Genomic DNA, 19,439 nt, shown 5'->3' on the forward strand with positions numbered 1-19,439 from the left:
TCCACCCTTACTACTCCACACGGCTATTCCATAGCACACTCTGATCAGAAACAGAATGGACTGTTCTGAGGCCAAGGGCCTGAGGAGAACACTGACATTACATGAGGAAAACATTACATTAAGTGATGGAGGAAATTAATCACAATATTTTTTAAAATGAGGCTCAGAGAAGCAGTGAAAATTACCAAGGTCTGAGTATCCATAAAAAGATTGTATCCCATTCTCATTTTTTTTCTCAAATTGCCACTGAGTACAGACTATCTATAAATACCTATTTTTAATAATGTATTCTTTGAGTGACTGAAGCTGTGGGTCCTACTTTTCTGTTCTTTTTTTGATGCTCTTTTTATTTTCTTGTGTTCCCCACCACCGCCAGCTGGTACTAGGGATTGAACCCAGGGCTTTGTGGGTGCTAAGCAAGTATTCTCCACTGAGCTATACCCAGCCCCTTTATGTTCATTTCTTAACAACTTCACTGACATAATTCACATGCCATTCAATTCACCCATTGAAAGTGCAACTCAATGGTATTTGGTATAGTCACATAGTTGCGCAACCATCACCATAATCTAATTTTAGAACATTTCCATCACCTCAAAGAACAGTCTTCTACACATTAGCAGTTGCCCCCCTCACACACCATTTCCTCCCATCCCCCCAGCCAAGGCAATAATCAGTTTATTTTCTATCACTATGAATCTGCCTGGGACATTTTATATAAAAGGAATCTCCCAGTTGGGTGTCTTTTGGCATAAACTTCTTTCACTTAACATAGCATTTTCAAGGTTCATCATATTGCAGTGTATCAGTACTTCACCCCTTTTATAGCTGAATAATATTCCACTGAATGGATATACCACATTTTATAAATCCATTCTCAGTGAATTTATATTTTAGTGAATATTTATTTCCACTTTTTTAGGCTCTTATTAATAATGAATAAACATTCAAATACTGATTTTATGTGGACATGTTTTTGTTTCTCTTAGGTATATATCTAGGAATGGAATTGCTGGTCATATTGTAATTCTATAACATTGAAGGTCCTTATGCTCTTAAAGCCTTTTTATGATGAAAAGAACTCCGACAGTAATTTTTTTTTCCCAACAGTAATTTAAAAAGTAAAAAAAAAAATCTTAACATTCACCTCTTACCAACTACAGGTTTTGATATACACTTCCCCCCTCAGTTTTTTTTATTTCCAAGTGGGATTATATCCTACTCTTGTTTAATGGTATGTGCTAGACTCCTTTCCTTTCCACACCCACATGGAGAGAAAGAGCTGCATGTATATTTTCACTCTCATCAGTCATAGGCCCAGATGTATTTCATTATTGGATAGAAAGTACAATGGGAAATATATCGAATAAAGGACATTTCATTCTGTCATCTCACCCCATGCAATATATTCACTGTACTTAGAGGTGATTCGTTTCTTTGTTTTCACTGGCATATCCCTCTGGGGACTCTGTTTTTTGACTGATTTTGAAAAAACTGGGTCTAAGGAGCTTAACTGGAAAACTGTACTGTACTTAGTTCTGTGCTTTTAAAAATGTGAAGCTGAATGGGAGGGAAGTGAAAGATCACCTTGGCCTGCCCCTTGCTCTGTTATTTCCTACTAGAAGTTTCATCAAACTAGAAGATTAGTACATAGAAAACAGACAAGTAAAAAGTTCTGTACCTCCCCAAAGCCTCCTTTCTCCATGGAATTTTAATAGCTTGCTGTTTATCCTTCCAGATCTTACTCTATATACTTTTACATATGTACAGGTTTTTTACATAAATATAATAGTATACATATTATTTTGTGACTTTTTTAAACTTAACATTATATTTTGTAGCTCTTTCCAAATCATAGGTATAGATCATCACAAGTAGAATTTGAAAGCGTGTATCTGAATGCCTCACAAAAATTGAACTGCTGGAGCTCCACAGTAAACTTCATATTGTCAGAGCAGAAAGAGGTGTTTTAGAAAAAAAATCAAATGGTCCCTGGGTGTATTTAGGAGGGCAATTTCTAAAACTAAGCCAGCCTCATTTAATGTGCTCACAAAGCTAGGAGCAGGGGAAACAGAAAATGTGCTTGACACACTCAGCCCTTCAGGAGCTTAGGCCCTCAGAAAGCAGCGCAGCAGGGCGCTTGAGTACTGACCATGCAAAAAGGAACAGCCCCTGGGCAGACCCAGCAGTGGTGGACTGTCAGCTCTGCCTGGACTCTGGCTGCCCACCGCAGAGCCGCATAGAGGCATTGGAATGGTGCCACTTACTTTAGGCCGAGTGTCCACAACGTAAATGAAGTCGCTTCCTGGATTGGCTTTCCTGATGGCCTGGAGCATCTGCTCATCCTCCAGGCACCGTGCACTAAAGCCGGACAGGGGCTGGCTGCTCCGGCAGATGGAGGCCTGTGGGAGAGCCATAGAGACACAGCGACATCAGGCAACTGCACCCAGAAGACTCTGGAGTTATCTCCCAAACAGAGACCCCTTGGTTCACCTACACCACACACCCGCTTATGAAAATAAGGTAACACTGTCTCTGGAAATCAAGATTTTTTAAAATTTTTAATTCAGGTCAAAGAAACCACTTCATGTGCAAACAGTACAAAAACTCTTTGTGTAAGATATCAGGAATGTGTAAAGATGTTTATATAGGATCAAAATTATGAAATTTAAAGCCATTTAAATAACCTACTTTCCTTTTCACTGGTATTGTTTCATTTTCCTGCCAAAAGCAGAAATACAAAATAAATATTCTAAAACTTACAGGATAGAGCTAATGGCAAGACCAGTAAAAAAAAAAAATACATACGCATACACATAGCTTTGTGCATGTATTTTTAATGCTATGCTGCTGGTCATTTTTTCAACTAACCTATTTAAAAACATTACCAATACTAAAAAGCAATTCTAATTCTAAATGGTAAATTTTCACTGTAATGAAAGCCCAGGTTGCTGCCAGGTTTGGTACCAGCTTGACACAAATCTGTGCTGACTCCAGTGTGCTTAGAATCAAGGGACTACTTTTGGCATCAATCTGCATTCTTTACTGCGCTGTCCTTACCCTGCAATTCTAACATGGTACATCAGCCTTCCATATTTATAGATCCCACATTAGTGGATCAAAATATTCAGGAAAAAATTGTGCCTGTACTAAATAAGTTCAGACTTTTTTGGTCATTATAACAATATAGCATAACTACTTACAAAGTATTCACATTGCACTGAGTATTTAAAATGATCTAAAGAAGATATTGCACAGGAGGATGCACTCAGGTCATACACAAAAACATGCTATTTTTGTATAATCAGACTCTGGTCTCTGAGGAGGATCCTGAAACCATTGCCCGTTCAGGGACGGCAGTGTACTGCAACGTTAAATGACATGTGGAAGAACACAAACCTACCCCTGAGTTGTGAATAAGTGAGTACAGATGAACTTGCGGCTATAAAACATAAGGTTTTTTACCTAAAAAATATTTTTTAGTTGATAATAGACCTTTATTTTATTTATTTATATATGGTACTAAGAATCGAACCCAGTGCCTCACACATGTTAGTCACTCTACCACTGAGCCACAACTTCAGCCCAAAACCTACAGTTTTTTAGTAAAGTATCTTTTTGTAGATTTAAACTTTGCTTTAATGTTTAAATTAAATATATAAATCCCCCAACAAAATGCATGAATGACTCAAAGAATCTACCTTAAGTCTTCAATTCCCTTGGGTAGGAGGAGGCAGTAGTCATGGTTGGTGAGAAGTGAATCCCTCCAGACAGACCGAGAGGGGGAACCCCTTGTGGGAAATAGTCTCCATATGTCATTTCCTGCCCAACTGGCTTGATAATAGGGCTCCACTCATGAGAAGGTGCCCTCTCTGGGTCCAATTTCTAGCTTCCCAGTTCCTAAAGCCCAACTCAAGATAACTTGGTAAGGGCTTGCATTTCCCCAGAATAATGTGGGCATCGGTGCCCCTCAGTGGAGCAGGTGGGGACATTTCTCACTAGTCATAAACATCAAGAATCATAGACTGGCTAGACATATAGACATCTGAGGATGCCAGTTCCATTCTGAAGTAGAAGAAGGCCATTATTGATGTGGTTCAAGGAAATCAGGACCTGGAGCTACACTCAGAATTCAGGAGGGCAGTGCATGGAAAATGGAAAACAAAGCAAAGGGGCAGCTGAGTCCCTTCAGAGACGTCTAGTTCTTGAATGTAGGGAGAGGAGGGGGACCAGAGGGTCTGAACATGGGAGAAGAGGACAGCAAACCAGGGAAAGACCCAGAAGCAAGGCAAAGAGAGACCAAAGGACACTGGGGAGCAAAGGACCAACAAATCACCATAGATGGCTTGGCCTGGGGTCCGGCTTCCTTTCAGTAGTGGTCTTTATGGGGTCAGAGTCTGCCACCCTGCTCTGAAGGAATTCTGACTGGAGAGTGAATAATTCTGAGTTGGCTTCACAAGATATTTTATCTGGGTTAAAGAAATATTAGTTGAGGACGGCTAGCACCAGGCAACCTGTTAGATTCTATTAGAAGAGTAAGGGAAGGGACCTCCTCTAGATATACGAATTGGTCTGTGAAGCACACACCTAAACTCACTAAGCCAGTAAGATTCCAGCCATGAAGTGAAGCAAATTAGTGACAACAACAGTTACCAATTACCTTCTGGGGCAGAGAAGCTAGATTTAAATGAGGCGTTAATCGGAACAGTTATACTATGAAATGTGGCTAATATATTATACCAGACATGTTAAATGGACTTCATGCTAGTGTTTTGTGGGTCATTTTCTGGACCTATGATGTGCTCCAAAAAGAATTCCTCATTGACTCAGGGATTCCTCACATGCAGTTTTCAATTTTGTACCAAACAGTGAGTGGTCTCTGAGTGTGTCTTCGTATCCTATAAACACTCTAGATAATCGAGAGGTTAAGAAAGTATTACTAGTCCCTGGCAGCACTTCCTACAGGTGTCAAGGTCCTGAGAACAGAGGTTAAAACATCCCCAGTGGTATTATCAGGAAAGCTGCTTATTTACAAAGCTACTAATCATTAAAATCTACATGTTTTGAGTGCATATGTGGCAGGCACATGTTTAAGAACTTCACTTTGAATTTGGTGCCAACATACCTTATATACAAACAGAGATATAAAAAATTGTGGTATATATGTGTATTAAGAATTGTAATGCAAAATAAAGAGTACATGTATAGTGGCATAAATTGGCACGAACATACTTTATATACAGAGATACGAAAAATTGTGTTCTATATGCGTAATAGATTGTAATAAATTCCACTGTTGTTGTGTATTTAAAAAATAAATTAATTAAAAAAAAGAAAAAAAGAACTTCGCGTATTTTATTTGATCTTCTAATTATCATATATAGTAAGAGCTTTTATTATTTATAGATGAAGTGATGAAAGCACACAGAGGTTAAGGAACTTGTTCAAGATCACACAGTTAGTAATTAGTAAAACCATGATTTTCATCCAGACAATGTTTCCTGATCCTAAATTCTTACCCCAAAGTAGCACCCCCAGCAGAAAAATAAGCCAGATGGCCTAATACAGCATCAAGAGCAGCATTCAAGAAGATCTGGCTTTTAATCCTAGTTTTAGTCTCACTTACTATATGACCTTGGGTAATTTATGTATCTTTTCTAAATCTTAATTCTCGCATCTATAAAATAGTAATAAGATTAAAACCAAAGTGTGTGATAAAGTATATAACACTATAATGCTCCTAGAATTGTGCCTATCATATAAGAGGTTTCAATGAATATTAGTGATAAAAAGAAAAGCTGTGTTTTTCTTAAGGAAACGTCCATTAGAAATCTTCAAGAGTTGTGTGTCCCAGAAATTTATGCTGGGAATTTAGAAAACCATGTGGTGCACAGTTTAAAGCAAACACCTCTCTTTTTTTAAAGATAATATAATAGAAGAAAGAATGTACCAATTCTGAGAGCTCTTGATTACAAACATGCACAAAATTGTGAACACTTATACATCTCTATCTGTGATCTGCAAAGCGATTTGATTCCAAAGGGAGTCCATGAGACTCTACCTAGCCCAGGTGTGGCATAAGCCCTAAAATTAACCTTATGGGTTGCCTTGACATCTGGTGAAACTGAGAGGTCCCCAAAGCAAGCTCCCCTCAACACTCTGCTTCTATGGATGAACAATTCTCCTTATCTAGCAGGGTAGGGGCAGCTGCTGTTCATCCCCGAGTATGGTGTTTCAGTTTCCCAGAAGACCACAGAATTATTCAAATAAGCCTGGGGTGACCTCACCATGTTGATGCTACAAAGCCTGCCTCTCCCTGACCTTGCTTGTCCATTGAACCCCAATGCAACCCCCATGTGGATATTTGTGGCATGTGGTACCCTCCTCCTGGGCATTGAGTCCATGTGACCTCAAGCTGCTGTGGATCTACTATGTCCATTGTGAAGCATCATGAGTTTGGCCATCCCATCACTCTAAGCCACCCTAGATTCACCAACAGGTGTGTAGGACATGATTACAACACTGTGTATGGCAACACTGGATCCAAAGGGAATTAGGAACCAGCAGCAGGGGCATTTATATCAAAGGACCCTCAAAAGGTTCATAAAATGAGCAGGGTTAGATCTGATTCCAAAGGAAGTCCATGAGGCTCTACCTAACCCAGTCATCTAACCACCAATTCCCACTGCCCAACGTTAGCCAAATCATCTTACCATCAAAATGTCCCTTTAGTAATAGCCACCACCCCCCCCCCCCGGGGAGGGTGCATTCCAGTATTTTAACTATAAAAGTGTTATTCTTGTTTACAAGCACAACGTTCTATTGCTGGGGGGGAAACATAGTCTTAAACTTAAAAGGTCAAAATCACAAGAGAGAAAGATCAGTACACTTATAGAATTTGTATCCACTAACTTTTTATGGAAGATGGCCTGTTCCATGTGTGGGTTTTGATGAACAATGACAGCCAGAAGATTTCTCAGAGTGGGGATACTCAGAGGAACATGGTCATTAAAAGGGGGATGGAAAGAAAAAGAAAAGAATGTGTCGCAGACTTCAGGGTCTCTTCTAACATCAATATGCAAAGGCCCTCCAGCACTGGAACAGGCAGAGTCTCTCAAGAGGACTGCTTAGAGGAGTGCAGGAATCATGGAAGATCAAGCTCAGGTACTGTCTGAATCCAACCCATTACTTTATTGTCAAATAAACACAGAGGTCCACTTCTATATGAGATGAAGGTCTTAGCATAGTCGCACTGAGTTATGCCAAACGCAGGAAAAGCCACATACCTCTAAAGAATTCAAACACACTGTGAACAGAGGGCAGCTAGAAAAAGGTCTGGTGATGATAAAACAGAAAAGCAACGTGTGAAACAAAAGCATGCCTCGAGACTTACGTGGTTATCTTTATAGTAGTAAGAAAGGGCAGGAAATCGCCGTCTACTCCGGAATTTGGAACTCCCTACGATGATGTGTGCCGTGGCTGATTTGGGAACATACAGTTCAGTCGGGTAAGAGTCACAGACCTATCACCAGAAAATACAGAAGGATTTTTAGACAATTGAGTAATCTTTTGTAACTGCCACCAGAAATTCCACTTCACCATACTTGTAGGTGGCATATGTTAAGTTTTTTCAACTAAGTTACAGAGGAAGCTCTTTTGAGAAAACCAAAACACTTCCAAGAAATAAAGTGTCACTGATTCTTTGTGATGACTCTGACAATAAACAAGACACCCCTGAGCATCCTGTCCTTCTACACTGTCCCTGTTCTCCTGGGACCCTGTTTGTGAAGCAGTCCAGTAAAAATTGAGCATTCTGTCCATTACAAAGTGACAAATTGTAATTTTTGCCTCCTAACAGCTGAGAAAACTTAAGCCAATAGTATTTGATTGAAAGACTGCCTGACACTGGGGACAATTTTCCTAAAATACAAGCGCAGTAGCTGTCATCAGATTACGTTTGTGTCCCTGGCACAAAGGCTCGCATTCCTTTGCCCTCCCTGGATACTCCTGTCCTGCTTTCTCAAATCTCATCGATTCTTCCAGAGCCAAACCAAAGTTCCAGGGAGCCTCCTCTCTGATCCTCCAGTTCATATAGACTTCTGAATCTGATTTCCTAATATTGCCACTCATTACCACACAATACACAGCTTTATTTATATTTGATTTTTATAAGTGTTGATTTGTAAGTGGTAAGAAATGATTTACTCTTTCTGGCAGGAATCATCACAGTGGAAACTCTCATACCTTAGAAGGATTTTGTAATTTGCTTCAGCACCTGGTTCTGATTTAGCAACTTTATGACCTTGGAGAAGCCAGACTAGCACTTTAGTTTTCTAATCTCTAAACCCAACACTGCAGCAATAATATCTCGAGGGGTTGATAAAAGGATCAAATCAGATAGCACTCGTGACAAAGTACTTTATAAACTGTCACAGCTGAAAGGAACTCCAGTGGGAGCAAGCGTTCAACACGTGTTTTGCTTTTGCATCAGTCCATCAATCTTTCTGCAATGTGTCAATTGCAGTTTCTTGGGCTTCATCAAGCAGCTGTTTATTTCCTTCCTAGGCAAATCAAGAGTTCTCAAGTAGGTAGAGCAATGGGGAAATACTTTATCTGCAGATCCTCTGTCCATCTCCACCCACCCTTACCACTCTGGAAGATGGAACTAAAGGGAGTGCAAGCCAACCACATGTGAGATCCAAGTCTCCTAAGCTCTTCCAAATTGTTTCATCATGCTGCCCTCCCTTGCCTGCCTTTACCATCTTCATTACCAGACTGATGGACAACAGAGAGCAGGAGATAAAAAGACCAAAAAGGGAATGTCCACAGGCCCAAAGCATAATTTTCGGATTCCCCCAAAGACATTTTAGGAAAGATTACCAAAGAGTTTACTGTGGGCTCTGGCACCAGCACTCTGGAGGAAACTCCTGTACCAAGAACAGATGGCCAAGCCTACTTGGACTGGGACAGCTAGAATGACTGCTGCAAGACACGGACTTCTGTCCCCATGCCAACCCAGTGTCTAAAGCCGCCTGAAGTCAGTCTACTAGATCATTACTACATAGACCACTCCTGCTTGTCTGAGGTTCAAAAGACATGCAGTCATTGCACCAGACAGACATTTTCTTAAAATAAGAGTTTTTAAAAAAGAAATAAGTAGGTTTTTCACTAAATTGGGGACTACCTACTTTCTTCCTTACAACAACAGTAAGGAATTGCAAAATTTTATGACTAAATGAAAGATTAAGTGGTAGGCAATAGTTCTCAGCATACTTATTCAATATTGCTTCTGAATATCAAGAGGTGAGTAAAAAAATTTGAGTTCCTCCCAGGTCCTTTGACGGGTCTCCCAAAGCCAGAAAATGCCCAGGTTGGCTCAGGTCATGGCCCTGGGTGCACCACAGATGGAATGAGACCAAGAAAGAAGATAAACATCCGGAGCCCACTCTCCTTGACACTCTCAATCCAACTTAAGGACCATATTATTGTCTATGAGTGCACTGTCTTCTTTGTTCACCTGGGCACCAGAAAGGACAGACCCCTGCCCTCAGACTATCAGACCTCTCACTCTCCAAGACAGAAAAATGTAGACCTTCACAGCTTAGTGTGTGCAAAGGCCAAGAACTTAAGAACCTGAGCCCAGTCAATAGCAGGGCTTGCACTGGCTGGCAGGATCTCCCCCTAGGAAGATGATAACCAGTTACAAAGTTTCCTCCTTTCCCCAGAGCACTGGGTCTCAGGAGAAAAACTCCATGGTACATACAGAGCTTTCTGATGAGTTTCTCATGGGGAGCTCTAACAAGTTAAAACACCTTTGAAAAAACTCAGACTCAGTGCCAGTTAAAAAATACAACTTCTCATAGAGCTGAAGAAAAGAAATTCATCCTGCTTTCATCAAAGTAGACAGCGCTCATGAGTGCAAATTAGTGTAAAAATCCTACATTGAAAATTACAAAACACTGATGGAAAAAACTGAAGAGGACACAAATAAATGGAAAGGCATCCTATGTTTGTGGATGAGAAGACTTAATACAGTTAGGATGTCCATACTACCCAAAGCAACCCACAGATTTGAGGCAATCCCTATCAAAATCCCAAGAGTGTTTTTTGCAAAAGTAGAAAAATTCATCGAAAAATATGTATGAATTCTCAAAGGACTCCATATAGCCAAAATAATTTTAAAAAGAACAAAGTTGGATGACTCATACTTCATAATTTCAAAGTATATTCCAAAATCACATATATTTTATAATAATCAAACAGTGATACTGGCCTAAACACAGACAAATAAATCAATGGGATAAAGAACTCAAAAACAAACCATCACACACACACACACACACACACACACACACACACACATATTCCAGTGACCCTCAGTAAGGTTGTCAAGCCCACTCTAGGAAAAAGACAGCCTCTTAACAAATCGCAAATCGTGCTGGAAAAACTAGATACATACATACAAAAAAAAAAAAAATTGAAGGCAGACCCTTACCTTATGCCATATTCAAAAATTAACTCAAAATGGATTAAAGACCTAAATGTAAGATAAAAATTTATAATGCTCCTGTAAAAGTAATTCAGGGGCTTTATATGGTGATGCACAACTGTAATTCCAGCTTCTTAAAAGGCTATTGCAGGAGGATTGTAAGTTTGAAGTCAGCCTTGGCAATTTAGTGAGATGCTGTCTCAAAAACTAAAAGTAGCTAGTAATATAGTTCTGAGGTAGAGAGCCCCTGGGTTCAATCCCCAATACTACACACACACACACACACACACACACACACACACACATACACACACACACACACACACGACATAAGGGAAAAGCTGTATTGCATGGGGCTTGGCATTGATTTCTTACATATGATACCAAAAGAAACCAAAAAAGACAATAAAAAAGAAATAAGATCAATGGGAAATGGGACAGATGGGAACACATCAAACTTAAAAATGTGGGTCTAAGTACATAATCAAAACAATGTAAAGGCAACCTATGGAACTGGAGAAAATTTTTGCATATCATGTATCTCCTATATTATTACCCAGAACATAGAAAGAACCCCTACAATTCAACAACAAAGTCCAATGACCTGATTAAAAATGGGCAAAAGGCTTGAATAGACATTTCTCCAAAGAAGATATACATAATTGTTAGGGTTGTCACCATTTAGAGTAAAACAGAAAATAACAAGGGTTAGCAAGGATGGAGGAAAAACTGGAACCCACTGTTGATGGACTGTTAAAAAGTGCAACTACTATGGAAAACTGTAGGAAGTTTCCTCAAATTTTTAAAAATAGAATTAGCATACGATCCAGCAATCCCACTTGTGGGTAAATAAACAAAAGACTTAAAGCAGAGTGTCAAAGGGATGTTTGTACAACCATGTTGACAGCAGCATTATTCATAACAACCAAGAGGTGAAAGCAAAGCAAATGTCCATCATCTAAGGAATGGATAAACAACATATGGAGATCTTTAATGGAATATTATTCAGGCTTTTTTAAAAAGCAGGAAATTCTGTCACATGCTATAACAGATTAACCTTGAGGACATTATGTTAAGTTTCCTATGCCACTCTAGAGACAATATTGTATGATTCCACTGATGTGAGGTTATATAAAATCATCAAATTCATAGAAACAGAAGTAGAATGATGGTTGCCAATGCTTAATGGGCACAGAATTTCATTTTTGTAAGCTGATTTATTGTAGAGATAAGCTAGCAACAATGTGAATATATTGAGCATTACCAAACCATATACTTAAAATGGTTAATATGGCACACTGTATGTTACGTATTTTTTAACCACAATAAAAAAAAATTGTGGTAAATTGTCACTTATACTACAGACTCAGAGCTGCAGTCCAAATTCTAGTAATGAATCATGTACCACATTATAGCACAAATGAGATTTTAAATATGGTGGAAATATAAGCCACCATTAACCTCAATAAGCCTCCCACAATTTTGTCTGGTTTTGAAAATCAAGAAAGAAAATTCAGAGAGAATAGGAAAAGGTCATAAATGTAAAAAAAGCTTTTTTTCTGAAGATTTTTTTCCTGAATCTTTTATGTTTCTTCTGATTGTGCCTTAGTTAATTATGAAAATAGATTAGAAAGTTAATCATTTTAGCTTTTAATAAATAAGGAAAACAATTTTCTTTTCCTTCCACTAAATAAATTAGCCTGCTGGGAGTGCCCGAATGTCTCTGTGTTGTCCTACCCTGAGGAATTTTCTTGGTAATTCTTTCGCCCCATTCAATAAGCTTTTGCTGAGTACTTACTATATTTTTAGGCATTGGGGCAGATATAAACAACAGAATTTGGGGCCTTGAACATCTCATATTCCCAGAACAACTGATCTTTGTTGACCTGGTTATAAACTTCCAGTAAACGTATTGCTGTCCCAGGTTGTTTTCCATCTCAGATGCCATCCAGGTGGTCTGAGACCTCTGTATTCAAGGCCAATTACTCAATCAAAAACTTTCAGATAAGTGTTTGTTGTCAGGAACTGGGATACACCTACATACAAAGTTTCTTCTTAAACATTTAGGATCTAAAACTTGTTTCAAGAAATTTATGATGAATGAGGTAAAGAAGGGTATGAACAGCACAAAATGACTTATGTATAAACAAATAAAATAGAATAATAATACATAAAACATAGGTGTAGCAAACTGAAGTAAATGGCTTTTATAAAATCACAGGTTTTGGATATATTTAAAATTGTAGACCAAGAGAGTTCAACTAAAAATTTAACCTAGTAATAAATGCCAATTACTTTATTTAAAGACAGATAATTCCAAAGTTGGATATAAAACAAAATCCTGGCTCCGAGAGTTAAATTACCATAAGCAAGTACCATAAATGATGGAGAAATGAGGACAGAACTGACATAACAATATTAATAATTAACCTGTCCAAGACCACACAAATAGAAAATGGCAGAACTAGCTCTAGAGGCCTACGTCATCATACTCTATGTCTGGTGTCAATTCCATCATCAGTAGTTTCTTCTCCAAGTGACACCACTTGCCCCACCTACCTCAAAGGATCTATGAGAAGTAAAATAAAATAATTTGTAAAGGAAGGAATCAAAAAGTACAAATCTTCTCAATCAAGGAAGGGATTAGGACAAAACTCTCTCAGTTGACTAACAGAAATATTCTGGAAGAACACAATTTGTATCCTATTTCTAAAATGGTAATAAATCAGGATATATCATCTTTTCCCCTATTTCAGTGATATTTACAAATTCAGAAAATTCCCTAGGTTTTTACCTCTTCTGTCTCAATGCAGTTTATTGATGGTTATCTTTGTTTTGCTGCATGTTACTTTTGAAAAGAAATGTTGAGTAACATGTTTTGCAGTCTGTACAATGTAGGACTTTAATGACTGCTCATGAGTCATGTCTGTAATGCTAATTCTAAAAGGAAATCTTGTCAAAAAGAAAAAGAACCTGCATTTCCAAGAAAACGCTATTCCACTAGATGTGGCCCCACTTCATTTTCTTCCTTGCCCAAGGATGTGTACATGCTTTTTATTTTATTTTTTTAAAGAGACATCCAATTTTCTTCCTTAAACTTGGATTTCCCTTCCTTTTATTTCCAGCCTAAAAATTCAATGCAAAGGCTGGCTTCAGTAAGAGAAAAAACTAGACTGATAGTGTTACAGATACTTTAAAATGATTAAACAAGGCTTCATTGTTAAACTGAAGTGTAATTACAAAGAGGAATCAGTATATTGAGTATCTATTCTACCCCAAATAGACTATAAATGCAGGATACTCTGAAGAAGGATGTGGAAGGACCAAACCTAAAGGAAATTAAGATTTATTATAAAGCTATGATAATCGTAATAACTAAAAATGTAATTATAGAATTTACATAGTATCAAATTTGGACAAAGCTTAGCAAATAGACCAGGGATTTTATTTTTCAACAATATGCTAAAATATAAAACTTGATTTAAAAAAACAAGAATCAAGACTCCCCAGGAACTATCAACAGCTCCTGAGAGGAAATATTTGCAATAGTTACACAAATTATAACAGATTATTACCTAAAATATATAAAATACTTCTATCAGCCCCTCCCCCCAAAAAAGAAAATCTTACAGAAAAAAAGAGCAGGGATATGAACAGGCAATTGGCAGAAGAGTCAATGTGAATGGCCAAAAACACAAGCATTACTTAGATAAGAAAAAAGTTATCAAAGTAAGTAGATGAGAAAAAAAATGAAGGAAAATTTTAAGACAGAAGAGTGGACTCGGGGTGGGAGGCTGCCTCATGAATAGGCCCTCGGTTCAATCCCCAACACTACAAAATAACAAGAATGAAAAAAAAAAGCCACAGAAGAATGTTAAAGTATTGGGGTGGTGGGTTGGTAATTAACCCCCCTCAGTTTTTTGCAAACTTTCTGGAAGTTTCTTACATTAATATTATTGCTTCAAATATTTTAAGAATAATGAAGCCAACACTGATATGAAAATCCACCACTGGAAAGAACATGAGTTTCATTTGCTACTCCTGTTTCCCTCCTCTCTCTGTTCCTTTCTACAAGAGTAGACATATTTCCCCACATCTCTCTGGGGGAACCTCTTGGTGACCTTGTGTACCAATCAAAAGTCCAGTGAGCACACTGAGGAGCTAGTGCCAAACTGCCATCAGAGTCTCTCTGACTTCCCCACTAATCGCTCCCTGTGCTATAAAAAGATGTGATGGGAGAATGAGGTCCCAGCCAGCCCTCCCACCAACTGCCTGGCCACAAGGTCTCTACAGGACTTCCTTGAATTTCCAATTCCTCAAACATAAGAGGAGGAGTATCTACTAGTGATGGTCTTTAAGGTTCCCTTGTTCAAACTTTCCGATTCTAGGTGCAGAGAGAAAAAATAAAGCTAGCAATAACTAAGAGAGGCTTGGGAACCCACACACTTATACCTACAAAGAGACATAACATCCACAGGATATGAAAGTCATGATTCCATGTGGACTGACTATTTGGATTTTGCTAACTGCCTCCACTCACTTTATAGTCTCTATTCACATCACTGAGCTGCCAATAATTATTAGGGAGGCCCATTCGCTTGTATTCTTCACTGAGATCGATCTGCATCCAACCTTGTTCTCTTTCTTCTTTATCCAGCTTGGGGTTGAATGAAAAGCAGTATAACTCCTCATATTTCACTGCAAGAAAAGGAAGAATAAGCCAAATCAAGCTGAGTCAAAGCCAGAACCAAATCTCCCCAAAAACATTCTGTCCCAGCTAGAGCTCACCATCCTAGCCTCTCACCCCTGGCACAATCCCAGAAGCACCCTCTGTGACCAGGGTCACCCAGCTCCTCCTCCTGACAAGGTCTTGGGGCATCTGGACTCAACTTTGCAAGAGCTTCTTTCCTTTTAGAAAACAAGGCTTTTTCTCCCTGTGTTTCCCCCCACCCACCCGCCTAGTTGCTTTAAAAGTGAACATTTTTTTCCAAACCACATAAAATATGAAGCATAAAAATAATGAAGAATGTGTGTGTTCTTTAGACATCAATAATTCAAGATATATATCTCAATTTGGGGTTTGGAGTAGCCTCTCAGAGGTAGAAAGGAGGCCAGGCCACTTCCACATTTTGATGCTCACAATACTAAAAATTAAATATCAAAACAGTTGGAAAAGCTGTTTATGTTTAAAAAAACTTGAACATATAATAACTACTTAAATATAACTGTACTGCTCATATTGATAAGATTCATAATAAGATATCAATGTGTAAGACACAGTGGTCTGGTCATGGAGTCAAAGGATGTACCATCAAAGTCTTTTCTCAAATTTTTCATGGTATTTCTGTCTTTATATGTTGCCTTTTATGCTTGTGAGGCCAAGCCCAATGACCACATTGTTTTTCTTTTTGCAATAAAATTTAGGATTTGGTTTTCTTCCTCGGTTCTTGCCATAAAAGGAAAGTGTCCAGGCCAGCACTGTCCATCAGAAATACAATGCAAGCCACATATGTTATTAAAATTGTCCTTGCAGCCACACTTTAAGAAGTTAAAAAAATGAAATTAATTTAGTAATATTTTGCACTTAACCCAATATACCCAAAATATTATCATTTCAATATGTACATGATGCAAAGTATATTAATATTTATACATTTCATTTTCTACCATATTTGAAATTCCATGTGTGTTTTATATTCAATGACACGTCTCAGTTCAGATTCAGTCACATTTTAAGCACTAAACAGCCAGTCACATGTGACCAGTGGCTACCATATTGGACGGTTCAAACCTAAACATTACTACTAATAATTAATGAAGTCCTTTTTTGTTCTAGATTCTGCCCTAATAAATGTATTGATCCAGTTAGTAAGCACTGTGGTGGTTCTCCTTCTACAGACGAGAATGCGAGGCAAAGATGTTTGAGGAACATTCCTTCACACAGGGCCACGAGGCTAATGGGGGAGAAATGAAGACTGAGATGAGCCTGTCTGGCTGCAGACTGTAGGCTCCGGAGCATGGCACACACCACACACGCTCCTCCAATGCAGATCCTTCTTTGCTCTTCCCATACTTTCCTTGTTTCATGCCCCTAGTCTTCCTGTTTCTCTCAAATAAATTTCTCCATTTTCATATTTTTCCTACATCCTATTTATTCCTTCACTTGCTAATAGTCTTCAGTTAGCACAATTTTTTTTTAAAGGGAGAGAGAAAGAGAGAGAAAGAATTTTTAATTTTTTTTTTTTTTTTTTAGTTCTCGGTGGACACAACATCTTTATTTTATTTGTATGTGGTGCTGAGGATCGAACCCAGCGCCCCGCGCATGCCAGGTGAGCATGTTACCGCTTGAGCCACATCCCCAGCCCGAGTTAGCACAATTTAAAGCTCCTAGACACATGTATTTGGAGACCCTATAAATAATCTCACCACCTGCAAGAGGATGAGTTACACACGGGCAGTTTCAAACTCGTGTTGGTTGCTGTTGAGGTGACTCATACACAAGGAAGAAAGACATGGTCGTATTTTAAGTCATTACACACACACTTCTATGAATAAAAAGAACTTGACTGGATACCTTAGACTCTTTCAGTCTCTCTTGATGTCATCTTTCTAAATTTCAAAACTTGAAATACTGACTATTTGAACAAATAATAAAATATATATAGGTGCATGGACACATAAACACAGAGCAGACTCTTCCAGTAAAAATGGTTTCTTATCAGCTTATTGGGAGACAGCATTAAAAAAAAACTGAGATCCTGTTCTGGGAACAGCTGCTTCAACACTGACACATCTTTTCCATCTTTAAGTACCATTTTCATGACTCAGGCTTCTACTACCATAATGTTAACCACAAATGCAATTTGTTTAAGATGCCAAAAGAATCTCTTGAGAACACTACAGTTCCCTCTGAAGAAAGAGCTGATGAATATGGGGTAATAGTGGAAGTTAAGTTTTCTTGGTTAAATATTTACAAATAGGCTTAAAGGTAGAGAAAAACATTCTAGGATTCCTGGTAGTTCTCTGTGTATGGGCTGATGCCTGTTTCTACTGCGAAGAGGCAATAAAACTGTACATAAACAAAAGCAAAATTAATTCATAACAGACATTAAAAATACTCTTAAGACATCAAGATCACTCTAAAGACATCAAAATGGGTTGACACTGAAATTAAAAATTTTCTTTTGGATATTTTTAAAGAAAAGGATGATCAGCCAAACCTCAGGCCCAACTGAAATAAAATTCTATATGAGGGCAGGAAAAAACTCCCTTTTTGTTAAGTCAAAGCTCAGTCTTGTTAAAGTGGGCAGCTTCTTGTTAAAATGCCCAGAAGAAAACCGGACTATCTGCTCTGAAAAATTAAAAGTATATTAACACAAATGTAAATGTCACTGGATATATCCAACTTTGTAATTTTCTGTTCCTCTTACTCCCAGTTCCTAAAAAATACATAACAAAATCTTTAGCTAGCAGCAGGGAGGTAAGATAAAAAAATTGAAAGCTAATTTTTGTTTGTTTGGGTTATAGACCTTTTAAAAAATTACATATTGACAAATTATAGTGGCATACAGTTATGAGGTACAGTGCCATGTTGAGATTTTTAAATATAACGTGGAATGATTAAATCAACCTAATTAACATATCCTAACCTCAAATATTTAACATTTTTTTAATACTTATTTTTTAGTTGGACACAATATCTTTATTTATTTATTTTTATGCAGATTGAATCCAGGGCCTCGCACATGCTAGGCGAGTGCTCTACCACTGAGCCACAACACCAGCCCAAATATTTAACATTTTATGATTAGAACATTTGACGCAATACTGAAATATACAAATTCAATTACTAGCTATGTTCGCCATGTTGTGGAATAGATCTTTTTTTAAAAAGTCAGGCTTATTCTTCCCATCTTGATAAAAGGAGAGTGCAGACATTTCTTCAACATATTGATTTCAGATCTTCCGGATAAATACTCAGAAGCAGAACTGCTGTATCATGTGGTAGTTCTAGTTTTAATTTTTTGAAGACTCTCCATATCATTTTCCATAATGGCTGTAATAATTTACATTCCCACCCACAGTGTATGAGAGGTTTTTTTCCTCCACATCCTTACTAGCATGAAAGAATTATCATCCATCTTTTTTATATTAGCCACTCTAGCAAGTGTAAGGAGATCTCTTAATGTGGCTTTAATTGCTTCTCCCTAATGATTAGCAATGCTGAGCATTTTTGTTCATGTATCTATCCTCTTTTGAAAAATGTCTATTTAGGCTCCTTGGCCACTTCTTAATCAGATTATGTGTTTTCTTTCTTTAGAGTTCAGTTCCTTACATATTTTGGATACTAATCCCTTATTTTAAAAAATGGCTTGCAAATATTTCCTCCTGATCCATAGATTGTCTCTTCACTGTTAAGTGTTTCTTTGTTGTGCAGAGCTGCTTTTCATTTTAGAAAAATCTTTAAACTTCATAGAATTTTAACTGAGGGAAAAATATTTGCCTACTCTATCTAGAAAAGTTCCATCCCTCAGTTGATTTGCTATTCTTAAAATACCTACTCTTAAAACATGTCTGATACTTCACTGTGTGTGCACATCACAAAGTCTGGAGTCTTTTGCTGTTAGGGACCAGCAGGTTCAAAAGGATGTGCCCTGAGGGCCGCATTCTAAGAGGCCCCATTACTGGAAGGGCACAGGAGTTCTTTCTTCCCATAAGAATGTTTGTATAAATATGTCAAAATAGACTCTACTGTCATCTGTAACTGAAAAGAAGAGATAAAAATTTTTAAAAAAGAGAAAATACTTTACATGCCTCTGGACTGAAGGAGTAAAATTTATGGGCAGCTTGAATTTTAAAATTTAAAAAAATTTTTCAAAAAAAGTATGTGGAAATAAAGATTCAGAAACCAAAATGACAATTGCTAACATGCTACATGAAATGAAAAGTG

General features: G+C 37.9%; 1 protein-coding gene across 1 annotated transcript in view; it reads right to left on the bottom strand.

Moving 5' to 3' along the window:
• MTMR7 (myotubularin related protein 7) overlaps positions 1-19,439 on the bottom strand; it is a 91,710-nt gene that overhangs the window by 43,030 nt on the left and 29,241 nt on the right. The window contains exons 4-6 of the mRNA XM_081269195.1: positions 15,030-15,187; positions 7,394-7,522; positions 2,268-2,402 (exon numbers count right to left, since the gene is read on the bottom strand). Coding sequence (XP_081125321.1) covers positions 2,268-2,402; positions 7,394-7,522; positions 15,030-15,187 — 422 coding nt within the window. The remainder of the gene's footprint in view (positions 1-2,267; positions 2,403-7,393; positions 7,523-15,029; positions 15,188-19,439) is intronic.

The sequence above is a fragment of the Spermophilus citellus genome, assembly GCF_964194105.1.
Source record: "Spermophilus citellus genome assembly, chromosome: 16".
Lineage (NCBI taxonomy): Eukaryota > Metazoa > Chordata > Mammalia > Rodentia > Sciuridae > Spermophilus > Spermophilus citellus.